This window comes from Zalophus californianus, chromosome 13 (assembly GCF_009762305.2).
Source record: "Zalophus californianus isolate mZalCal1 chromosome 13, mZalCal1.pri.v2, whole genome shotgun sequence".
Lineage (NCBI taxonomy): Eukaryota > Metazoa > Chordata > Mammalia > Carnivora > Otariidae > Zalophus > Zalophus californianus.
This window is the reverse complement of record NC_045607.1, coordinates 33,037,470-33,063,411: the sequence shown is the minus strand read 5'-3', so window position 1 is coordinate 33,063,411 and position 25,942 is coordinate 33,037,470. Positions and strand designations below refer to the sequence as shown.

The 25,942-nt window shown below is 49.0% G+C and overlaps 1 protein-coding gene across 1 annotated transcript in view; it reads right to left on the bottom strand.

Moving 5' to 3' along the window:
- Positions 1 to 777: 777 nt before the first annotated feature.
- GABBR2 (gamma-aminobutyric acid type B receptor subunit 2) overlaps positions 778 to 25,942 on the bottom strand; it is a 343,152-nt gene continuing 317,987 nt past the window's right edge. The window contains exons 14-19 of the mRNA XM_027616869.2: positions 20,094 to 20,204; positions 15,560 to 15,784; positions 13,248 to 13,430; positions 10,583 to 10,712; positions 6,296 to 6,413; positions 778 to 3,348 (exon numbers count right to left, since the gene is read on the bottom strand). Of these exons, the coding sequence (XP_027472670.1) occupies positions 3,183 to 3,348; positions 6,296 to 6,413; positions 10,583 to 10,712; positions 13,248 to 13,430; positions 15,560 to 15,784; positions 20,094 to 20,204 (933 nt within the window). The 3' untranslated portion in view covers positions 778 to 3,182. The remainder of the gene's footprint in view (positions 3,349 to 6,295; positions 6,414 to 10,582; positions 10,713 to 13,247; positions 13,431 to 15,559; positions 15,785 to 20,093; positions 20,205 to 25,942) is intronic.

Here is a 25,942-nt window from a genome sequence, read left to right as displayed (position 1 = left end):
GCGGGTAGGACTCCCATCCTCAGGGAGCCCCTGGCCTGGGGTGGGGAGAAGGGGCCGGTGTGAGCATGTACCCAGTGCCATGAGAGGGAGACAGCGTCCTGAGTACAGAAAAGAAGAGAGAATTTCATGTGGAGGGATCTAGGAGGGTGTTTTGGATGGGACCTTGAAGGATGGCAGGATTTGAGATGGAGCTGCAGGCTGAGGGCCCATCATGGTGCAGGAAATGCATTCTCTAGGTGAGGAGGCTCGAAAGGAGAAGGGGGCCAAGTCACAGGCTGTCAGGCCTGGAGTGGGCGTCAGGCCCGGGCAGGAGGTGAGGCTTCTGGGTTAGTTAGAGACTTCTTGTTTGCAACAGATGGGAACTGGACTTGAACTGAACTAGGCAAAAAGGGTGACTTATTCGGAGAACTGAGAACCCTTCCCAGCAGGGGAAGGACCCTTCAGGAACAGCTGACCAGCTAATCAGACACCATCAGGACCCATCTTTTGATCCTATTTCTCTCCATATTGGCTTCCCTTTTCTCTTTCATGGCTAAATTTCCTTATGTGGAGGAATCCTGGGGACGGGACTACTGGTTGGGCTCAGGTCAGGTCCCCACTGTGGGATCCATCAGCTGGGGTCACATGGTCGTGGGGCTGCTGTTACCGTCTGCAGAAGGGACGGAGAGATGCTGAGGAGGCGACCCAGAACCGTCCCCCCGAGTTGCTGAGCGGAGGAATAAGACCTGCTCGGACCTGCATTTTGGGACAAGGAGGCATTAAAGAGGACAGTTTTTTTTTTTTTTCCCTTTTATTCATAAAAACAAATTTGCAACAATTTATTAAAAATTGATACCATGCAATAGGGGTACGAGAAATTCCTCATTTACATTTGATTCTGGCAGTCCCGGTCTAATTTAAAGCATTTGTGCACTAACGTCACTGGAAAATGCCTTCAGGCTGAAGCCTCTTCGGAAATGTATGGTGTGTTTGCTGCGTATAAAAGAACCGTTAGATAGCTAGAGTCACTTCTGTGGGTCTTGTTATTTGCAGGGAAATTAAAAAAAAATGGGTGAACCTACAGTATCATTAGGACAGAAAATGTACTTCGTGGGTGAACCTAGAAGACTGAGCACGGTCAGGGGTCACAACAGGTTACGGACGCACACACTCACCTCTGACTGTCCAATACTTTTTTGTTTCTGTTTCCTGCTATGCTGGAATAATATTTCTACAGGTATATTTGTGTGTGTGTGTGTGTGTGTATACATTATGTACAATGAATTGTCTCCTTCCCTTGGAAAAATTAATGTGGTCCTTTAAATTAAATCTGGTTTTGGTGAAATCAAGAAAGCAAGTCAATACTGGTAATACACAGTGAGTGACAACACCGATTTGTAGTGCCTAAAACAGACAATGACTTCAATTTGACCTGTGATGTGTTGACATTTTTTTTCTTCCCTAAAAGCTATAGTACCTCCATAACCTCTCTTGGGGGGAGGGGAGGGGAAAGCTATGCTACATGAAATAGGGTGTTTTTGAAATGTTGGCGATGGTAGGATTCCTGTGGGCCCTTTTGTCAAAGTCTGGTGGTGACAGCAGTATATTCCTGACTTCAGTGGTCTGGGAAGAGATTATTGCCTGCCTGTTGAAGCTGCCATTAGGTTTCTTTAGGGAGTGAGCGACCGCTCAGTTGTGCAGACGTCCTGGACGCTCTCCTTCAGGCCTTTCTTTAGCAAAGAATGAACCTGTCTAGGAATGTCACAAAAGTCGTCGGGAGCCTCTCTCCACCAGGTTATCTTGGTAGAGGGCTGTGCTAGGAGCTTCTCTGAGCCAAACCCCTGGCGGTTGTGAGGACCGAAGGTCATGGTCATCCTGATTCCTCACGGGTCAGGGCTGCTTCACGGTTTGGTACGAAGCTTTCCCGGACAAGATCAAGTTTTGATCCTCAGAGTGACCCTGTGAGGTAGGCAGGACGGGGATTATTTTCAACCCCAATTTGTTGGGGAGGGGAAACCGAGGCTCAGAGAGACACTAGTGATTTTCCCAAGGTCATGGAGGGAGTCAGCCATGGAGTGAGGACTTGAGCCCAGGTTCGTCTGTCTCCCAGGCCAGTGCTCTCTGGGGTTCGGTTGAGAAGGAAGAGTGATCTTATGAATGAGAACCAGTGTGTTGACTGTGACCCCCAAGGGCGAGCTCCCCGGCTTGTCCGGATGGAAGGCCACCTTCGGGAAGCCAAGGAGAGCCCTCTGCTAGCAACTCTCTCCCTATGACTACAGGGATGTCTTCTAGCAGAATGCCCAATTCACTTTGGTCAGAAACAAAGTCAGTGGGAAAAAAACCAACCCCAGCCAGCCCTTGGGCCCTGATGAGAGGTTAAAGTGCACAGTCTTTCTTTAGCGTGTTTGCTGGGAACAGACATTCCATGATTAGCTCGGGTGGTCCCCCTGATTACTGGAACACCTGATACAAACACAAGGACATGGCCAATGTGGTGGGTGCATGACCGACTGTTGGTGAATGCTGCAGAGTGGGTCTGCAGTGACGTGCCCTAAATCCCCATGGTCCCAGAACGGGTGTTATTGTGTTAATGTGTGGCATTTATCAGAGAGTAAGGTCCCGCCGGGAGGCATGGGAGTCAGCCTGCTCCCATACCCCAGCCCTCGGGCCACCTGGCTGCCCTGCAGACTCCCTGTTCCAGGAAGGCTGGGGGCCTGGCTGCCCTGCCCACCTCCTTCCCCAGTGGGCAGAGGGGCTGGCCTTGGGGGGGGAGGGGCACAGCCAGGGATGTGTGTGCAGAGGCAGAGGTGGTTTCTCCAGAAGCCCCTCGCCTCTTCTCAAGGCTGCTCAGGGACACTCGGTGACTTCTAGCTGGAGTTCTAGTGATTCTCTCCTTGTCTAGGATTTGTTTTGTTTTTTGTTTTTTTGCAAAGTTTCAAATATCCCAGCTCTTCCTTCTTTGCAGACATCGAGGAAGAAGTCATTTCCATTCCTCTTCTTTGTGAAAGAATAAAAACTTCACAAATAAGGCGCGAGGTCAGGTGCCAAGTGCCCCCATCCTGTCCACGTGAGTGCCACCGAGCAGCCCCACAAGGCCAGCCGTGGCGCCTAGTGGCTCCGCAGCCAGAGCTGACAGTGTTCCCGTGGCCTCTGCTCCGTGAGGTTCGGTCATGGGGGAGGCCCCGGCCCCAGGCCTCCCACCCCTACAGGCCAGAGACCATAACTCGGAAGGAGGGTGGCACGTGTCTGTGGCGGGGGCTGGCGGTGGGGCTGACGCAGGGGCTGACGCAGCTGGCATCCACGCCTCCGATGGATGGCAGGTAGGCGTGGTGGAGGATGGGGAGCTGGAGGGACAGCCGGCGCTGGATGCTGTAGCACGGGGAGGGAGAGAAAGAGAAAGAGAGAGAGAGAGAGAGAGAGAGAGAGAGAGAGAGAGAGAGAGAGAGGAAGGAAGGGAGGGAGGGGGCGAGAGGAGTTTTAGTAAAGGCTACCTGGATGCTCACCAGAACGTTCCTGGGACTCACTTTGGCTAAGAACCTGATGGTGGGAGAACCGTTATCCCGAATTCCAAGGTCTGTCCATCCCATCATCTAACCATTCACCCACCTAGCAGGTATTTAATGCGGACCTACACCTGCCAATGACTGCCCTGGGAATAACCAGGGAGATGGACCAAGCAAAGGGGACGCAGTCTTCCTGAGCGAGAGTGCGGCCATTCCTAAGCACAGGTTTTGCTCATCTCACAGGGCTTTGCTGCTGACACAGACAGTTCTCACTCTACTCTCGAGAGCCTCCAAATGGACTGAGAGGCTTCTCGCTGCTCTGGCCTTCCACATTGGCCCCTCTGCCCCTGCCTTGCCCAGGACCTCAGCCCTTCTTGCTGGGCTGATTCCAACAGAAATTCCTTCCTGGTCTTTCAGCTTCTTTGGTGACTAGTGTTATCTTTCCAACTCTGGGGCGGTACATGCAGGGCTGCCTAAGATCTTTTGCCTAATTCTCCAGGTGAAACTCTTACGCACTCTCCACCCAAACCCTACCCTCAGGCGGCTAGTTTTCCCTAACTCACTGCTAAGGGCAACTCTTCCTTGCCTTTGCACATGCTCTTCCCCCAGCCTGGAATACTCTCTCTGTTTCCCCTTCACTACCCAGTTTAAACTCCTCAGAGAGTGGGCTCCATCGTCCTCTGAGCTCCCAGAGTTCTGGGTAAATTCCAGAAGCACAGCCAGAAAAGCCCCGAGGCGGGACGGAGGCAGGAGTGATGGGTGATTCCTGGCAGTGTGTGTGGGGGGCTGTGCTCTGCCCACCTGCATCTTGTGTGGTTCTCTCTTGTACCTGGGAAGCTGCATTCTCGGTATCCTTAGGCCTCCTGTGTCCTCAGTGCCTGACCGGTCAGGTGAGGCCCTGCCCCCTACCCCCAGATCTTCACAAAAACCCAGTAGGTAAAAGAAGTATTGCTAGTCCCACTATAATGACTAGGGAAGGGTACAGAGTTTAAGTAACTTGCTAATGGAAACAAAGCCAGAACTGGGGAAGGTGCGTCTCCTGCTTCTTCTGGGGAACCACAGTGCTTTGTGAGGGAGGCAAATCAACTCACAGGGCTCACCTCATCCCAACAGGTATGCCCCTGGTGTGTATGCATGGCACTGAAGGATCCCAAGATGGATGGGGACAGATGCAATGCCGCCCCCCTCCCCCAGAGGACCTGTGCCTTGGAGAGTTTCTACCAAGGACACCTCACAGGTGCTCATGAGGTCAGCGTGTTGGAGCTCTCCTTTTGAAACTCAGGTTGAACCTGTGTGTGTAACCTGAGCTCTGATCGACTCCTTAACGCAAAAGGGTGCTGGCAAAGAGTCCAGGTAAAGGGAGGCTGGAGAATAAACTCTAACCTGGGAAGGGCTATGGGCCTGGGCCAGGTGGACATCTGTCTGTGGTTCTCAGAGCTGTGGTATTTTGCTGTCTGATAGTGGGGTCCTGTTTACACTGTCATTCATTTAATAGACGTTTGCCAAAAACCTATCAGTGCCAGAGCCTGCATTCAGTCCAAGGGACATGGGAGGGGCTCACCCCTTATCCTCAAGGTGCTTACACTCTAGCAGAGGGTACTCATAAGCAAACCACTGACGACTGCCACACAACCATAATAATTATTCTGGAGTGTAAGCCAATGAAGCCTTGGAGCTAACTGGGGTGAGAAGCTATTGGCTCTGACACTAAATGGCCCCAAATTACACTATAGTTGGTGATTTGGCTGTCTTTGCTGCTTGTCGCTTCCCAGGGAGCAAGTTTCAGTGTTGACATTTCTTTTTTCCTTTTTTTTTTTTTTTTTTTAAGATTTAAGAGAGCAAGAGGGGCAGAGGCAAAGGGAGAGAGAGAATCCCAACACAGGGCTTGATCCCACGACCCTGAGATCATGACCTGAGCTGAAATCAAGAGTTGGACGCTTAACTGACGGAGCCACACGTGTTGGCATTTCTGATCTCTGCTTCCAAGCTGCTATAAGCAAGGAAGAACTAACAATTGCCAGTGGGAACACAGCTAACAGAGCTTAGATGTCACCTTCTCACTGAATCGCCTCTGATCGCTCTATTTTTTTTTTAAAGGTATTTTTGGGAATCAAGTCTTTTTTTTTTTAAGATTTTATTTATTTATTTGACAGAGAGAGCGAGCGAGAGAGGGAACACAAGCAGGGGGAGTGGGAGAGGGAGAAGCAGACTCCCTGCGGAGCAGGGAGCCCAATGCGGGGCTCGATCCCAGGACCCTGGGATCATGACCTGAGCCGAAGGCAGACACCTAACGACTGAGCCACCCAGGCGCCCCTCTGATCACTCTATTTAAGGTTATAATCCCTCACCCCTTGCCCTGCTTTATTTTTCTCCGAAGCACCTAGGATGTAATACACTAGATTTTGCTTTTTTAAATGAAGTTCTTGTGTCACCGGATAGAATATAAGCTCTGTGAAGGAAGCGATTTTTGTGTTTTTTTCACTTCCTTGTCTGACACACAGTAGGTGTCAGTGAATAGTTGTGGAATGGTTAAATTTTATATATAATGAAGGCACTGTGCCTCAGATGGTAGACAGACCTGGGTTCAAATCCTATCTCCTGCACTTAGAAACTGGGGGAGCATCGACAAGTCACCTGCTCTTTCTGAATATTCGTTTTCTCATCTGTAAAATGAGCCTTGTAATTTGACCTGTATCATGGGGTTGCAGTGGGGTTCAAATAAAATAACACACGCGAAAATGCGGTACAGATCGAAATTGCTGTGCAGGAGTAACATGCTCTTCCGCAATAATTCTCAAGGAGAGAGTACTTACTGTTCTGGGGAGTTTATATCTTCTATAGGATCTTTGCATGTTCGAGAGGGCTCTGTTGTGTTCCACTGTAGCTGGGGATTTTGATCGAGGTGATTTTTTAAAATGGCCTTTCCCCCATCTGAATGCAAAACAACAAGATCACAACACATTCTGTTAACTTCATTAAAAAAAGAAAAATGCAGTCTTTCTAGGATGCTGCCCAAGGAGAGAGAATGCAAAAGAGCCTATTATCCCTCCAGAGCTGCAGTTTCTGCAGTAGCTCTCTAGGGCCGAAGGCAGTGAACCCAAAAGCTTCCACCCAAGGATGGAAATGGCATCCTGGGGATTTCCTTTCTCCAAGAAAAAAAAAGGGGGGGGGGGCGGAAATCCAGTCAACCAATGTAAGTAACATAACTTGGAAATGGAAAGTTCTAACATAAAGGCCTGTTTCACTGGTGCACAGGGATGTAATGACAAAGGAAATAACCCTCCAAGGTAAAAAATATATATCCCTAAGACTGCCAAAGACAGAAAAGAGTAGTAATAGTGAACTGCTGGTGGGAGTATAAATTGGCATAATCTTTCTGGGGGGTCACTGTCAATAGGCATCAAACCCTAAAAAAAGAGTGCTCATCTTCTACCCAGAATTTTTCACTTCTGGGCATTATCCTAAGGAAATAATGAAGGGTGTGTGTGAAATTATACACAAGATGTTCAAATCAGCATTGTTTATAATATAAAAAAGTTGGGACTAATCTGATTTTTCCAGTAATAATGGATTAGTTACATACTCATGTATGTATGGGGGCTCCATTCAAAGATATACTGTGTAGCTACAAAATGTGATGATGTGGATGCTTTTTCAACCCTCTAAGCTTCAGAACCATCTAAGGAGATTTAAAGAAATATTAAATATAAAAACCCGGCCCTCACCTGAGGGATCTGCAGGAGCATTGCTGTTTAGTTGTTTTTCTACAGTGGGTAACTTCGTCAATGTCATTTTGCCCCCATGTGAGTACAGTGGATCCTCTTTATTCACGGATTCTGTATCTGTGAACTTGCCTACTCGCTAAAATTTATTTGTAACCCCAAATCAATACTGCTAATGCTTTCAGGGTCATTTGCTGACACACAGTGTTGAAAAATTAACATTGACCTCATGGTCAGCAACAGCACTGTAACGCATGCCGGAACAAAGCCCATCTAACCCATGTTTTTTTTAAAGATTTTATTTAGTTGACGAGAGAGACACAGCGAAAGAGGGAACACAAGCAGGGGGAGTGGGAGAGGGAGAAGCAGGCCTCCCGCTGAGCAGGGAGCCCGATGCGATGCGGGCTCGATCCCAGGACCCCAGGATCATGACCTGAGCCGAAGGCAGACGCTTAACGACTGAGGCACTCAGGCGCCCCTAACCCGTGTATTTTCCCTGTCGGGCACATCACAGCCTTCTCGCACTTAGGCATGCGTTATAGTGCTGTTGACCATGAGGTCAATGTTAATGAATCAACACTATATGTTAAATAAGATGTCTGCAAGCAGAAACACACGTACAACAAAGTTATGTATTGACTGACCAAAATGTCAACCCAAGAGAGCCTCGCAGGAACCAAACCCTGTATTCCCCCCAGGAGCAGTGGTTCGGTAGTCACTAATTAATTCATGATTCACAGCAACTTTATCAAACACAATCACCATGAATAATGAGAGCTGACTGCATATTCTTAGGATAAATTCCAAAAGTGGAACTGCTGGGTCTGAACAATTTCTATTTCAACCAGCAAAGTTTGAGAATGCCCATTCCCCCAACTGTGTCCTCAAATTCTCTGTAACTTTTTGGTCTGTCTTTGCCAGTCTCATTGGTGAAAATGTTATCTCACTAAAGATTTCATCTGCATTTTAAAAAAAGTTTTTGTTTATTTATTTGAGAGAGAGAGAGAGAATGAGTGGTGGGGAGGGGGAGGGTCAGCGGGAGAGGGAGGGCGAGAGGGAGAAGCAGGCTTCCCGCTGAGCAGGGAGCCCCACCTGAGGCTCGATTCCAGGGACCCTGAGGTCATGACCTGAGCTGAAGGCAGAGGCTTAGCTTAACCAACTGAGCCACCCAGGTGCCCCTCATCTACAGTCTTTTAGTAAAGAGTGAGCTTGAGCATATTTTCATAAACATAGGAACCTCTTGCACTTCCTTCCGTGAGAACTCTCCTTTGCCCATTTTTCTTCTGTGTTGTTGGTCTTTTTAAAATTAATTTGCATATAATTATATATGTCATATAAATTATATAAAATTTCTCCTTATACGTAAGAAAATAAGCTCATTACCTGAGTTACAATATTTTTTGGCTTGGTTTGTTGGATTTTTTGACTAATGATGGCTTTGTGTTGTTAAAAAATTTTTTTATAGTTAAATTTATCAACCTTTTCTTTTGTGGTTTCTGTGTTTTGCATCAAGCTGAGAGAGGCTTTCCTCTCTGGATTATATATATATATATAAAAAAAATGCTCCTGTACTTTCTGTGCTTTCTTTTAGTTCTCCCATGGTTTCACTTTCTACATTTAAATCTTTTATCCATCTGGACTTTATTTTTGTGTAAGGTGTGACATAGGGATTTAACTTTATCCTTTTCCAGATGGCTATACACTTATCCCCATTAAATGTATTGAATAATTCATTTCCCTCCACTAATTTGAAATGTCCATCTTTACCAGATACTAATATTTCTGTGAATAATTTCTATTCTTTCAATTTACTTGTTACTTATCTCAATTCAAACTTTTTTTGCAATCAACCTATATAGTAAGAATTTTATAATTTGCTTTTATAATAATACTTATGACTTCTGTAATAAGAAACTATAAAAAAACTAAAGATTTTTCATTGATTTAAAAAATAATTTTATAGCAAATTAATGAACAAATGCTGACAAAATGCAAACAGAGAAGTAAATGTCAAAGGAATCCTTTCTCACTGCACATACTGTTCCTTTTCACACAGGTGGATACTGTTAACAATTTGGTGTTTGTTCTTCCAAACCTTTAAAAAAATGCACTTAACACAACGCACACACAGACGTGTGCATGTGTGTGTACACTTATGTATATCATAATGCTAGCCTTCATCTTATTTTCACTTGGAGAACTCTCCATATTTACACAGATAGATCCATCCCATTTTTTTTTAAGATTTTATTTCTTTATCTGACAGAGAGATAGAGAGCACAAGTAGGCAGAGAGGCAGGCAAAGGGAGATGGAGAAGCAGACTCTCCACTGAGCAGGGAGCCCGACGTGGGGCTCAATCCCAGGACCCTGGGATCATGACCTGAGCTGAAGGCAGCCGCTTAACCGACTGAACCACCCAGGCGCCCCTGATCCATCCCATTTTCTAATAGCTGTATTATGTGCCTTTTATTTGATTGTGTCATAATGAATAAAACTGCCCTATAGGATGAACATTAATTCCAGTTTTTCTCCCCTACAAATAACGTGGTGATGAGCACCACGTGTATACGTCTTCGCCCACGTGGGAGTACTTCCCAGGGGCAAGATCTTGCTAGTGGAGTTGTTAATTAAGAGGTTTTAACATCGAGGGGCGCCTGGGTGGCTCAGATGGTTAGGCGTCTGCCTTCGGCTCGGGTCGTGATCTCGGGGTCCTGGGGTCGAGCCCCGCATTGGGCTCCCTGCTCAGCAGAGTCTGTTTCTCCCTCTGCTTGTGCTCTCTCTCTCTCTCTCAAAATGAATAAATAAAATCTTTAAAAAAACAAAGGTTTAGCATCTAACATATGGATATGCCCGACTGACTTCCAGAACATTGCAGGAGAATGCCTATTTCTACACACTCTTAACAACACCGGTGATCTTTGAAAATTTTGCTGAAATGTAGGCAAAAACTGGATTGTGTTATTTTGGCTAGCATTTCCCAAATGGTTGGTGAGATAGTGTCATGTCATAGCTTACTGACCATTCCTTTCCCATACATCGAGAAGGCACATTTGAAACCGTGAAATGTCACTGGAAAAAGGTAAACTCTTCACTAAGAACACTGTGCCCCCAATCAGAACCCCGGGACTGCTGGCCATGTCATGTACGTGCGCCACTGGAACCCAAGAGACCGAGGGACAGAAGCCCTGGCTCTAGGCAGGGTAGGACTCCAAACGGAGCCCGAACTGTGGATGCCAGGTGCTCCAGCTCTGCCTGTGTGGCTTCAGGTTAGCCCCACCCCCTCTCTGAGCCTCAGTTTCTTCCTCTGTAAAGTGGAAGATGGCCAGCTGCTGTCTGATACCAGGTCCCCACGTTCCAGGGACCCCGCCTCCTCCTACCTGTGCTCTCAGTGAAGTTCCCAAGGTTGAGGATGTCGTTGAGTTCTTGGTAGTGGTTCTGTTTAATGTAGGTGGTCTTTTCTGGTGTATCCTGCAGCTGCATAGTGACCTCTTCCAAGTCTTTATCCAGCTAGAAGGCAAAGGCTCCAGCTGAGTTAGAGCCCCGGGCCCAGCCCCTTCAGCCCAGCTCACAGGGTCATGGGGCTGGGCCTCGGGCGGGCTTCGGGAGGGCGCCCAGAGCCAGAGAGGCTGCTGCCTGCTGGGGAAAAGCTGCGGAGGGCCCCTGCTGGCTGTCAGTGCAGGAGGGGCCGGGAGGGGAGGGGCCTGGTCGCCGTAGTGATGTGTTCAGAGCAGGCTGGCGCCTTGACAGAGCAGCTGGGCTAGCCCGGGCAGGCAGGGTGGGAGAGTGCCAGGGCGCAGGCTCTGAAGTTGGACAGGCCTAGGGGCAAACCCAGGGCTGCCCCTTACTGTCTGTGTACTGGCTTGTGAGACTTGAGTCTCAACGCCTTCATCTGTAGAGTGTGGTAACAACAGTACCTACCTTTGTGGTTATTGTGGAAATTAAAGGAGGCAAAGCACTGAAAGCTTAGCCCAATCTTTGACACATCGTAAGAGTAACCTGCTACTATAGTAAAAGTACTATAATTATTGTTATTGATACCTAGCAGGACCCTTGGAGGGGAGGACAGATCTGTGGGCTGGTCAGCTGTGAGCCTCACATGGACACCGAAGCTGAGCACAGTAGGGGCTCCTCTAGAGGATGGACTGCAGCTGCCTTCAGTTATAGAAGAGTCAGGTGCAGGCCCTGGGGCAGTTTAGCCCTTGAGAAGCCTGGTGCGCGTGTGTGTTGGGGAGGGGGTGGTGACTGGGAAAGGCAGTTGACATTCTACTATAGCATAAGGGAGAGGAAGTTATAAACTGTAAAGTGTTGTTCTGATGTCAAGAGCACAGCCGTTAATTTTTAAATACATTTTCACGTGGAGGAGGAGAGAGATACCTTTTTCTGTGTGACTCAAACAGCAGGGCTAGGAGCAAAGGAGGCCAGATTGTGACTCGATTCCAGGAAAAACCACCCAGCATTTTAGGGATTTTGACAATGACTTCGGTTTCAGGTTTCCTGAAGTGAGTGAACTCTTTTTTGCTGGAGTGTGCAAGTAAAAGTCAAATGTCAAGTCACGGTTGTTCTAGTCAGAGAGAGGTCTGAGATTAAAACGGAATCAACAATGGGCTTTGAGGGACAGAAACCTTTTCTACTTTGCTCTGGTGACCAGTGGGGGGCTATCCCATCCTAAGGCAATCAGGCTTAGATGCACAGACAACTGTGTAGTAGATCTTTGTGACAGACTAATGTGAGTTCCCCCAAAAGGCTACTGGAATCTAGCAAATACAAATATGGAATGTCCAGTCCCATCTGAATTTCAGATAACGATGAATTTTTTTTTTTTTTTTTTAGTGCAAATAGATCCCAAATACTGTATGGGCCATCCTTATACTAAAAGTATGCTTGATTGCCTGAAATTCAAATTTCACTGGGGCACCCTGTATCTACTCCGGCAACCCTGTATCTCACTTCTTCCTCACGGTTCAACAGTAGAGAGCACATTTCCCAGCCTACCTTGTGTCTAAGTGTGATCATGCAAGTTCTTGCCAAGGTGACTGGAGCAGACCCAAAAGGTGCACAATTTTTTTATCACTTGCTCATCCCTTGTGTGGACTTCCTCTTCCCCTCCTGTGACTGAGAATAGGACATGCCTTCCCCCCCAGCTTTAACTGTCCTGGTGAGGAGTGCACCTTGGGGAGGGGCAGACAGCAGGAGTGAATGAGCCTCATCCAGTCATGGCCATGGAGGCAGAGCTGCTGGCCAGCCAGGACCCAACTCCTCAGGACCATTAGGTGAGAGAGAAATATTTTCTTTGGGCCACTTCATTTTGGGCCCTCTTTGTTACAGCAACTTAGCAAGTTATCCTGACTAACACGCTCGCCTTTGTTTCTTCCCCATTCCACTCGTCAAATGAGGGTTTCTCTGGGAAACATGCAGCCTGCAGATCATGGGCCAGTCACACCCCTGGACCCAAAGACAGAGGGGAAGAAGGGGAAGGTAATTTGGTCCCCCCTCCCAGGTATAGAAAGTCCAGAATTGGAGGTCTGGCTTAGAGAAATCTAGTTATGGCCTCTCTGGAATGCTGAAGAACCAGTTAAGGACCCTCAAGACAACAGTGAGGTCTCAGCAAACTCTCTTGCCTGAAAGTTTCTCTTCACTCCCTCCTGTCCTGCTGTACATCATATGGGTGAGGGTGGTTGTTGGGTTGGGAGAGCGAAAAATCAAGGGTGGGGGGGTCCCCGCACACTTAAGAAGCTCCTATAATCTGGGAGCTCACAAATCTCCAAGAACTTTCTTTCTGAGGATGTCTGGAATTGGGGCATGTCTGGCCTCCATGAGCCTGGGTCAGGTGAGCGAATTCCGACGAACTGCCTCTGTCTAGTTTATGTCCCTGCTGGTTCTCTCGGCTGTAACCCCAGCACATGGGACGGCACAGCCTGATGCAGGGGATGTCCCGGGGTGGGGGGTCCAGGTTGGGAGCGGCAGCCCTGAGAAGTCCTGCCCTGAGGTAGACGGATGCAACTGGGAGGCTGGGGCCCTGGCTGCCAGTACTGGGGGAGCTACCTCGGTGATCTTCATTCGTAGGCGATGGTTTTCAGACTGCAGGCCCTCCAGGCGGGACGTGCTTGCTTGGTTCACGCTGGTGACTGAGGTGGACGTTTTAGAATCTTCCTTCTTCTGATTCTGAGTGAACTGGAATCGCCTGTTCTGGGTTGCTGCGTCTGGGTTTGTTCTCAGAGTGATGAGCTGAAAGGACAAGGTACGGCTGAGAAGAGAAGCGCGGGGCCCTCCCCTACAATCTCCCTCCACTCCGCCACAGCAGGTCCTGTGCTGGAGGCAGCACGGACCCAGGCTGGGAGCCCGGAGCCCTGGGCTCAGGCTTGTCTCTGCCACTGACCTTGGGCAGGCCCCTCCCCGCCCTGCTGAGTCTCAGTTTCCTTCTTCATCAGCAGAAGTCTGGTCTCCTGATCCTGACTCCACCTGTATCCCAACTACCCCTCGGAGCCCACCGGCACCCTTTGGGCCTGATTCCAGTTAAGCCTCACTCTGCCTTGGGCCTCGTTCCACATGGAAAATAACCCCGAGATGACAATGGAAGACAATGGATGGAGATAAGGGAAGGCTTCTGCTTCTTGGAACCATTGGTGAGTGTTGAGGACAGACTTGTGACTAGCTCCGTCATGGACAAAAGCATTGCTGTAGGAGAGAAAAGGCTGCTACCTGATCCTCATCTCAACTCATTTATTCAAGAAGCAGTCCTGGTCTGAAGCAGGCTCTGGGCCTGGACTGGAGAGCAGGGACTGGGTGAGGCAGGGCCCCTGTCTGCCAGGACCCCACGGTCCAGAGCCCAGAAGTACCGAGGGCAGGCTGGGCTGTGGGTGCTGTGGGCCTGGGCTGGGCTCTGTGGAGGGCCCAAAGGATGGTGAGGGAAGGGAATTCTAGGAGGGAAGAAGGGGCATATGGAAAGCAGGGGGGCCTGGGGCTCAGGGCGCTTATGGAGAAGGGCAGTCTGGATGGTGGGCAGGGTTCTTTGGGGAGACTGGAGGAGACTCAAGGGTCCTAAAAGGCAGCCTGGTATTGGGGACTTGATTCTAAAGCCAGGAAGGCAATGAGGAGCTCTTGAGGGTGACCGAGAAGAGTGACAGGGTCAGGGCTGGGCTTGGAGGCATCTGGCATCTTTGACCGGAATGAGAGAATGTCAGAGTGCAGGCAGAGAGGTCTTGGCATTGGCCTGGAGCCTGGGCACACGCTGACAAGCAGAGAAGGCAGGCATAGAGGGTAGCAGTGCTCCAGGGAAGTCACCGCTTGGCGACTCACTGCATGGAGGTGCCATGGGCCGTCTGTTTAGGGCACAGTGGACCCCGACTGATCTCTCATCCCCCCATACTCCAAGGCACACCCTACCCCACTCAGGCCAATAATTCCTCCCACCTTCTCTATTTCCCATTCTTCTCTGATGCTGAGACCAGCCTACTGCAGGGGCTCCCGAGATGCCCAGGCCTCTGGTTCACCTGCCCGCTGCTGGGAAGGATAAGGTTTGAAAAACACCCTCTCAGGCTGATCTTGAAGGTCAGGACTTCAGATGAATGGAAAGTGTAAGTGGCTGTTAAAAGTGGTTATTTATTCCTTTTTACCCACTAATGCTACTTCTGAGGCTCCATCTGAAGGGTGTAGCCAGAAATGGGGATCATGTGTTATGTAGAGAAAAGAAGTTCATTTATAATATAAAAAATCTGGAAACGACTGTAATGCTCATCAATAAGGGAACTGAGCAGAAAAGAAAACACGGAACATCCCCTGCCAGTGGTGGTCATGACTGAGAAACACAAAGGAGAAATTCACAGTGAAAGAGGCAAACTACAAAACGACATGTGAGCTCTAATCACAGCTGTAACTGAGAAGGCACCACTGCCTAACCATTTAAAAAAGACTGTGGGATAGGGGGGCGCCTGGGTGGCTCAGTCCTGATTTCGGCTCAGGTCATGATCTCAGGGTCCTGGGATCGAGGCCCGTGTTGGGGCTCTCCGCTCAGTGGGGAGCGTGCTTCTCCCTCTGCTCCTTCCCCTACTCTCTCTCTCTCAAATAAATAAATAAAATCTTAAAAAAAAAAAAAGACGAAGTAAATACATCAAAAATATGTAGTTTTTCGTAAAAAACTAAAACAAAATGTTAACAGTGATCATTTTTGGGTGGTAAGACTCTGAGATTTCTGGAAAATTTGATTTTTACTTGTTTGCATTTTCCAAACTTTCCATGATGTGAACTGTAATCATCCCAAGTAGAGAAAGCATAAAACGGCTAGAAAGCAGAGGAAACCAGCAGTCCCCTGTGCAGGGCCAGAGGCCAGAGGGCAGGACGCAGGGGGTGGGCCGTACCTTGGGCACGAACACCAGGCAGAGGGTGATGGTGCTGCAGAAGATGATGACCAGGGCAACGATGCAGAACTGCACGTTGGGCTGGTCCCGGGTCAGGAAGGAGACGGCGGCCCCGATGATGCACATGATCCCCACATTGTAGACACTCATCCCGATGTACTTGCTGTCATTGAGGGCAGGGATGCTGACGTTGCGCGTCTCCCAAGCCAAGAAACAACCGAACAACTGAAATGGTGAGCGGAAAGGGGAGGTGGTCATTATCACGGGATGGCACATGCCTGCCGCTCTGAGAAGGGGGGCTGGGGGATTTGCTCTGGGCCAGGTCTTCTGGATGTCACCCTCAGTCTCCACTGTGGCCCCGGGGGGAGTCCTGCTGAGGAGATGCACACTGGGGGTGTTAACGGCATCTGGTTCTCCTCCGCCCCACTACTGGTTCACGTACAGCAGGCCATGGTAGGAAGGGCAGACATGATCTCGACCACCTCCCCTCCCTCTAGAGAGAGCACGGAGGCCCAGAGAGGAGGAAGGGGCTTGTCCAAGGCCACACTGTCATACAGTGGCAAAAGTGGATTGTGTTTCCAGAACTTCAGTCCAGTGCTTTTTACTACTAAATAAGGCAGAGCCCCTGTGTCTGGGACTTCTATTTTCTCTCAATGCACAAAGTCACTCAGAATAGAGACTACATACCCTAACTGTCCTTGAATCTGGCTGTGGTGTATGAGTAGGTTCAGGACAGTGCCAGGTAGGTGGAAGTGGTGTGTACAAGTTCTGGAAAGTATGTATAAAGGGAAACGGTGTTCCTTTCCCTCCTTCCTAGTAGGAGTGGAGTGTGACGGGTGGAGCTTGAGCAGCCATCTTAGACCAAAAAGTCATCTGAGTCTACAATGTGGGAGCTGTATGGTGAAGACGGGGGGAGCCACAAGATCCAAGGAGCTGAGATTCTGGGAGCCCCCACCAGCCCTAGATTGCTCATCTGAGAAGGAATTTAACCACCTCTTTAACCATTACTGTTTTGGGTTTTCTGTCACTTGTAGCTCTACTCCTACCTGATACATCTCCCCAACAGAAATGGACAAGGTAGAGGTCCAATGTGATCTGAAGCAGGGTATGGAGGGTTTAGCCTTCATGGGTGGTCTAAGGGGAGGGCCTGTTGAGGAGGAAGTACAGATGGAATGCCAGGCAGAACGGTGGTGTGGGTGGGTGGGGGAGGAGCTGACCAGGACCGCTGAGCATGCAGGGCCATCGGCTGCAGTCCAGCCCTTCCAGAACGTCTTTCCTCAAAGGCCCCTCTTCCCTCTGACCTCACCACTGCAGCTCAGGGCATCCAAAACTGCATGAGCCATTTAATATCACACTGAGGGCTTCTGTTTTCAGGTTTGACTTCGTAGGGTAGCACGATGCCCTGTGCTAGAAGGGTGGCTGGCACAAGGCTGGAGGATCTGGAATCTTTGGGCAAGTCACTTTGCCTCTCAGGGCCTCAGTTCCATCGTCTGTAGAATAGGGATAATAATAACACCATTTCACAGGGTTTGTATCCAGATGAAATGGGAAGATGGCTCTGAAAGCATTTTGTAAACCAAAGTGCCTGGACAAGAGTTGGCTAAAAGTTATTTTGTGAAATGGTATTATATATACAGCCACGGTTGCTTTCCTCTCCTTTTCTCTAAGTGTATTGTCTCACAGACAGATTTATTATTATTAAAAAAATTTTTTTTAAGATTTTTTTTAAGTGATCTCTACACCCAATGTGGGGTCCAAACCTACAACCCCAAGATCAAGAGTTGCATACTCCACTGACAGAGCCAGCCAGGTGCCCCAGACTGATTTATTTTTTAAAGATGTCTTTTAAAATGGGGAGCCAGAAGCCCAGGAAGCAGATACCTAAGAAGAGAAAGAGTCCAGTGGCTGTTGAAAGCCTGCTTTGTGCTGGTTTCTTCGTGTGTGGTCCCTTCAGTCCCATAGTGGGGGCTGTGCTGGCCGGACCTGGCCGTCCATGTCTTCCAGGGGAAGCAGCAGAGGTTGGTCCTGCCCAGGGGCCGGTCCTGCCCAGGGGCCCACACCAAACCATCACGAGAGTCTCTACCCATTGTAAAATGTGGGCAAGTCTGGGGACCTGGTGGTTGGCTGCCAATCTCTGAAGCGTGTCAGAAGGAAACGGACAGCAACTCGTTCTTAGGCCTTCAAGGAGTAGAATGAGGGTTCATGGGCACAAGGTACATCGAGGCAGATTTTAGCTGAGGATAAGGAAGAACCTTCTAGAAAAGCAACCCAATTATAGTGGGTTGAACGGTGGCCCTAAAAGATAATGTCCATATCTGAATCCACGGGGACTGCATATTTGGAGAAAGGGTCTTTGCAGATATAACTAAGGGTCCTGAGACAAGATCAGCCTGTATTATCCAGGTGGGCCCTAAATCAAAGGACAAGTGTCCTTATAAGAGACCCACAGAGAAGAGACGTGGAGAGGAGAAATGGCCATGTGAAGACGGAGGTGGAGATTGGAGCGATGTGGCCACAAGCCAAGGAATGCCTGGAGCCATCAGCCGCCGTGGAGAGGCAAGAAGGTATTCTCCCTAGAGCCTTTGAAGGGGGCACAGCTCAGCCTTGGTTTTCAACTCCTGGCCTCCAGAACTGTGAGAGAATAAAAGTGTGTTGTTTCAAGCCTGTCTGTGTTTACCAGTTTGTGGAGATTTGTTCCTGCAGCCACAGGACTCTAATACACCATCCATGGGTGACACAGGCCACTCTGAGGTGGGTGATCTCCCCATCTCTGGAGGTATGGCAGCGATGAGTGATGGAATGCTTGTCGGGGATGCTCAGCGGGGGCTGGAAGTGCTGAAACTCTGACAGGGGAGTGGGCCTACAGGGCTAGGCATACTCTCTCCAGCCCTGAAATTCTGTGGTTTCAGAGTGGGAGGCACTAGGAGCTAGAATTTTAGTCACAAGCCCTAAGGGCCAGGAGGGTGGAGGACAATTCCCTATGCACACTGGGAACAGTAGGGCACTTGTGCTGCCAGATTCAGCTTTTACTGACACCATCTGGCTGAAGGTACTAGCCCCACTGGAAGAGACATGGTCATCTCCAACCACTTTTGCAAGTAGGTGCAGAAGATAACGGATGGTCAAAACATTACAGATGAACACAGCTTAAAGAGTCAATCGGATTCCCCATAATCTAATTTCACAGTCTCAGATCAGGGAGCGTGGAGCAGGAGGGGTCCCGGAGAGTCTGGTTTCACTCTCTTTATTCAGCAAGGGCTGGGGGCCTCAAGTCATGGGTACCGCTTGCTTCCTGTGAAGGGAGCGCCTTCCTTCCTAGGGGGCGCCACCACATGGGCGGCCACTGCTCTGTTGTACAAAATCCTTCTCTACTGTGGACTTGAAAGCTGCCCTCTGGCAACTTTGCCCACTGATGACGGATCTGCCTTCGGGTCTATGCCACCTGTCTCTGATAGCTCTGGTGACCATGTCTCCTGAGTGCCCTTCTCCAAGCCCAGGGCCACTGGCCAGTCCTCAAAGTCCCATTTCCACTCTGGGTCCCTCCTGTGGACACCTTCAGGGTCATTACCTTGTGGGGCCCAGATTGCAGCCCACTGGTCCTCATAGAATCCCTATGGAAACTAGTCTCAACTAGTATAAAGTGGGGGACAATCTCTGCCTAGAGTCCCCTAACACATGCCCTTCGGGTGTGGCCCCTCAGAAAGAGTTCTCCGAAGCAGCAGAAGGTAAGGATGCTTTTGAGCAGTACAAGAAATCCCTCTTTCTCTGACCTTTGGAGAAGGCTTCATTCTTGGCCTCTAAGTGGAGGCTACACAGAAGCGAATGGTGGCTCAGCTTGACTGGGGAAAGAACTGGGGAGGGAATGGGGGCTGGTTTCCTGTTCCTGGAGGGATTTCAGTGGAGGCACGGTTTGCACAGGATTGGAGAGAAGATTCAGGGGTCAACGTGGGATAAGGTGGGGTGTGGCTGCCCTTTCAAGTCCTTCCAGACGTGGGGGGTGGGCTTGGTATCTGATCTTTGATTCTAACAGATGGGTGGAATGGAAAGAGTACTGGGTTCGGAGGTTGGAGGTTACGAGTGCCCTTTAACCTTTCTGAGCCTGACTTCTATAAGACGAGGATGATTCCACTCACCTCCCACAGATTTTGAGAGAATGCAGTAAAATGTGGGATGTGAACGTGTGCTGGATGTTGACAGACTGCCGCTCTGGGGGCACTATGGTGGCTACCCTGAGGCACACTCATAGGTTTTGGGGTTACTCTGTGGTTAAGCTCTTGAATCTGCCTCTTACTACTGAGTGATCTCAGGCAAACCAAGCCTCAGCATCCTCATCAGTGAAATGGGGCATTATCTGCACCCATCTCAGAGGGTTGTTGTGGGAATCGAGAGAACACGTGGCAGACACGGGGCCTGGCAGTTAGTAAGTGCTTCGTCCTGGGGGCTCTGTTTATTTTTATGTTCACAGAGGCCCCTGGGAGAGAGAGCTCTGACAGAGAAGCGGCCCCCCAACCTCTGCCTTCTTCTCCACACCTACCATGAGAAGCCCCTTGTAGGCATAGACGATGCCAAGCCAGATGGTCATGTGGGTGTTCTCACAGTGCTCCAGGAGAGGGCGGATAGAGATGTCTCGTCCTGCTGGGTCCGGCTGTGCAAAGAGAAAACAGAAACCCAGGGATGGCACTGGGCATCTTTTCATCAGCCAGGGCCCCATCTGATGGCCACTTGCTCTCCCATGAACTACAGCCAGTCCCTTGTCCAGGAGGCCTTTTGGACCCCTCTTCTATGTTCCCACGAGGCTGCTTTCTCTTTGTCGGTCATGATTCAGCCCTGCACTCTAGTTATCTGTGTTATTCATGCCTTTCAAACATGAGTCAGATCTCCTGAGGGTAGAGAGTGGGTCACTTCCTGTGCTTCTAGTACTTAGCATGAGACCTGGTCCAGAGCATACATCTGTAATGTTTGTTGAAAGAATGAAGGTGAGAATAAGGCACAACTTATGTCAAGAGGCCTTCGGGTGTCTCTGGGATTAACTCCAATAACTGCTGACTGAGCCAGCCTGGGGGCCTGCCGAGCTCTTCTAAGGAGACCTTCTTTCCCATCACCCCCAGTGTGGGGAACAATGGCGGCAGCCATGTTTTATTCCACATGACCTATCCTGGGCCAAAGTTGATTGGATAGAGGGTGAGTACTTGACCCACAGCAGCCAATCCAGAGTCTGGTCAGAGACTTACGAGGTTTCCTAGTGCGGTGTTCTGCTCAAAGAGGGATGGTGGAGAGGACCCTACCCAAACATGGTCTCTCTCAGAAATTTGAGCTAGGAAACTCTGGGCAAGAATCAGCCACACGGTGGAAAGAGGAGAAAAACACACCCAGAGAATGAAAAAAAAAAAAAGTATATTCTACAATGTCTTTTCTGAACCATTTAAAAGTAAATTGCAGACACCCTGACCTTTCACTCCTAAATATCTAGCAAGTATTTCTTAAGAATGAGGAGATTCTCTTATATAACCACATATACTTACCAAATTGAGGACATTTAACTGATACAGTATCTAATACGCTATCAATTTTCAGATTTTGCCAATTGACTCAATTAATGTCCTTTAAGACAATTGTGGTTTTTCCAAAGCAGGGTCCAATCTGGGACAATGTCCTGCATTTACTTGTCATGTCTTTAGTCTCCTTTAATCTTCGACAATTCCTCAGCCTACTTCGATCTTTTATGTCATGTATATTTCTGAAGAATCTGGTTCAGTTATTTGGTAGAATGTCCTTCAGTTTGGGTTTGTCTGATGTGTTTTCATGATTAGATTTGGGTTATGCATTCATGGTAGGAATCCTATGTAAAGTGATGTTTTTGCTTCTTTGGAGCTTCATCTCAGTGGCACTTGATGGCACTTTGTCCCATTACTGGTGATGTTAACTACGATCATTTGGTTCAGTGATGTCTGCCAGATCTCTCCACTTCAAAGGTACCATTTCCCCCTTGTAATTAATAAATACTCTGTGGGAGATATTTTGAGACTGTGTGAGTGTCCCGTTTCCCCACAAATGTCAACTCAGTGGTTTCAGCATCCAGTGATGGTTTCTACCTGAGTCACATTCCTTTGGTGGCCACAAAACGGTGATTTTTTTTTTTAACTCTATCATTTCATTTAAATACTTGGCACACCACTATAAATATATCTTTCTTTTCTTCCCATTTATTTATGTATATCAGTATGCATTTAGGGCTTCCTTTTTCATTTCCATTACTATCTTTCATTTTGATGCTCAAATTTCCCCAGATTTGGCCAGTCGGAAACTCCCACATGCAGTCTCATGTGTTTTTCCAATACATCCTCATACTTTTTGGGAGCACTTTCCTATGTCTTGGCACAATAAGTACTTCTACTTCTTTGTGCTTTCCTTTCCCCAGCCTCAGATTCAGCCATTTCTCTGAGGAGTCTTGGTTCTTTTTGGTGGAGAATGATATTTAGAAACCAAGGTCTGGGCTCTAGATGTGCTCACTGTTCCTAGGGTATCATTACTTCTAGGCCTTTCCTTCCTTCCTTCCTTCCTTATCTATCTATCTATCTATCTATCTATCTATCTATCTATCTATCTATCTATCTATCTATATCTACCCATCCATCCAACCATCCATCCATCCATCCATCCATCCATCCATCCATCCATCCAATCATCCATCCATCCAACCATCCAACCATCCATCCATCCATCCATCCATCCATCCATCCATCCATCCATCCAATCATCCAACCATCCAACCATCCATCCATCCATCCATCCATCCATCCATCCATCCATCCAATCATCCATCCATCCATCCATCCATCCAACCATCCATCCAACCATCCATCCATCCATCCATCCATCCATCCATCCATCCATCCATCCATCCAATCATCCATCCATCCAACCATCCAACCATCCATCCATCCATCCATCCATCCATCCAACCATCCATCCATCCATCCATCCATCCATCCATCCATCCATCCAACCATCCATCACCATTCTATGTATCTATCCTTGTCTCTCTACCATCTGTTTATAGATGTAGATAAAATCCTATACCACAGGGTTCTTGCTTCTTCCCATTCCATATTTGCATCTTTCTTCTCTCATAGCGAGATCTCTGGTTTTCCACAATATCAAAATAGTCACTCATTTGCTCAACATTAAATAGACACAAAATGGTTTTAGAATTTCTACATCCATGCACTACCAATAACAACTTTGCAAAGTCAAGTTGAAGATATATTTGTGAATCTATTTGTCTTTAGAACAGATACCCACTGAGGGTATCTCATCAAAGAACTGCTGGAGGGTTCTTTGTCCCTCCAGGGTGACAGGATGGAGTTGTCCTATAGAGGTCCAAGGTAAAGCCACAGGCCTAAGGGTAAGAGGTAGGCATCCCCAGAGTCACTCACCAGTTAGAAGGGACATTTTGGTAGGATCCAGGGATGTGGAAAGCAGGCCTCAGGTAAGAGGGAATGGGCACCCTATTTCTCTTGGCCCCGCTCTCTCGGCCTGGCCTCTGAGGCAGACAATGGTCTGGGCTCCTGTGATCTGGGGAGTGATGGTGCTTCCACCCAGAAGTAGGAAGAGCTGGGGAGGTGGGGTCTGTGCACTCAGGCCGTTCTACAACCAGACGATCCAGTTGCATGCTCTCTCAGGCTCGTTTTTCCTTTGGTTGTCCCAAGCCACATAAAGCCTTAGCTCAGCCACTTGGGTTCCATGGTCATTGAGTCCACACATAGGCTCGAGTGGTTCCCTGAGGCCTGTGCTGTGGCAGCAGTGGGCACTAGTGAGAGACAACCCAGGAGAAGGTGCTCTCGAGGACCCACAGTCGGAGTTGCCAGACCAGAGATTTCCCGTCCACCGCCATCCACGCAGGAGCTGGGCTGGATTCTAGTAAGGATGACGAGGAGTTTCCTGATGTCTTTTCATTGTTTAATTGAGGAGACGGTGGAAGGAGCTGGCCCGAAGGTCAACAGTGACTTCTAACAGTGAAACCTGGGTTTCCCTAATGCCTGATAACCCAGCAGACATCAGAATGCAGGAGCACAAGCCCATTACAGTCATGCATGAGTAGCAGACTCATTAATGATGATAGTAGCTGTTGTTCTACAATGAAAAGCAATAATTTATGATGGACTCTTAGATTCTCTGTGTATAAAGGACTGATGCTGTCATACACCATTGTTCAATGTTATGAAAAGTCTATTCACGGGAAGCGGAGAGTGGCTGTCGAGCTCTTACATCCCCAGTGACAGAGAGCCCAGCCCCTCCCACTCTTGGTGAGTGGCTGCACAGTTCTTTTACTGAACCATAACCTTCTCCTGTGCGTCCACTCACTGGTCCTTGCCTTTCCTCTGGGGTCCTCAGAATAATCCCGAACTCTCTCCTTGCATCTGCACACCCTTTCTCAGGAGGGAAAGAGCTGCAGTGAAGGTACACATGGCCTCCTGCCACGAGTCGGCCTGGTCCTTCAACCTGCTCGAGTTTACCATCGATCTATAGGGCTGTAATCGAGCTCAACACTCCAGGTGGTGGTGAGTGAGTCTGCCTGTGCCCTTGATCCACATCTCCTCAGCTTTCTAAACAACTACCTTCCACCGGTGATTTATATGTTCTTTATGGTTGACTGAAGACTCCATTAGGTAGTTTTCCTCCAACTGCGGCTAGCTCTGTCTTCCCCCTTCTGAAGCTGAAGTTGTAGCCAGGTTACCTTTTACCTTGTTAATAGCCCCCCTGCCCATGCTCCCCATCCTGGTATGCTCTGACCCCAATCCTGAAATCCTAATCCCTACATCTGGTCTTTTAGCACCCCCACCCATCTCATTAAGCTTCAGCAGAGGTGGGAGGGCAGCAAAAAATCAAGGGCCAGTCAAGAGTTCAGAGAACTCAGTGTCCGAGGCTGGGCAGAGCTGCCTCTACGGAATCCTCCCACTACACAGGTGCTGATCCAGAAAGAAGCCACAAAAATCTGATCATTAACATCACCCTCACATAACCGCATGTCTGGGCACACTGTACATGGATCACAGTGGCAGGGGTTGGGGTGGTTTTAGGAGTGATGAGGTTCAGGTACTCCTGGGGCTAGGGGATGAGGAGTCTGACCAGTCAGTACCCCTGTACTGAATCTCAAAGTCGTCTATAAAAGCCATGGCTTTTCTTCTCTGATCTGTTCTAATCATGCCTGGGACTGGAGTTCAGAGTGGTCTGAGCAGTCACACACATGAGGAGGGATGCATTCGATGATGCAAAGGGTGGGTTGTCGGGGGGATGGAGAGGGAGGGCCGTGGGGGTGGGGAAAGGTGCCGCCACCTGAGCGCTTACTTGGAGACGTTGTCACACACCAAAGTGCCACTAGAGGGCACCCAAGACTGGCACGGAGGGTCTGGCCCACTGGCCCCGGATCACCCTCTGCTGAGGACACAGAGCTAGTTTTGTGGCTCAGTGGGGCCGCAAAACCCTCAGCAGCATCCTGTGCTACTTTAGAAGGCACCCAGTGGTCTTAAAGGAGGCCAGATTTCTAGGCACCTTGGAGGACCGGCCCCACCCCTTCCAGACAGCAGGAGTGGGGTGGGAGGGTAGGGGATATTGGGGGACGTGGGGCTGGAGGACCCAGGCCTACTGACCCTACCCTCATCCTGCTCTCAGTGTGGGCCTGACATTCAGCCCAGGGCCAGTGATCCCAGGGCACTGACCTGTGCTCGCTCCGGCAGCAGACACACAGGGCACAGACCCCTGCAGATGCCATGCTGTGGTCTCCCATCAGGGTGTGAGCCAGGATGTCAACCCTGCCTCTCCATATGATTGGGGACTACAGACTTTCCCCTGTTCTAAATCAATCTCCGTGGATGACTGGCCTATAAGAGCTTTCAAACGGCTTTTTTTCTCTTCTTTATTTCTCTTCCTTACTTGTTGCCCACCTGGGCAATTACCTAAGTAGTCATTCATTCATTCCAACATAACCACGAAGCACTACCATCTGCTAGGTTCTGTTCTGGGCAGGGGGGACTACAGCAATTACCAGGATGGACACAGCCCAGTCCTCAGGGCTCTTCCATTCTGGCAAGATCAGGACAATTCCACAAGAGACAGCCTCAGAGGCCGAATGAGTCGACCTCACCCAATAACAGCGGCCCCAAGAACACCGAGGGCGCTTGTCACGGGTGACAACAATGCGCCAGGAGCGAAGCTGCTAATTCTACCTACGCTGTCTTGCAAAGCCTCATAAGAATCCAACAACGTGTTGTATCTATTTTACAGATGAGAAAACGGACGCACAGAAAGAACTTGCCCCAAATCTCCAGGCAGTAATGTTGGAGCTGGGTTCAAAGCCAGGTCTGTCTGCCTCCCAAACCAGTG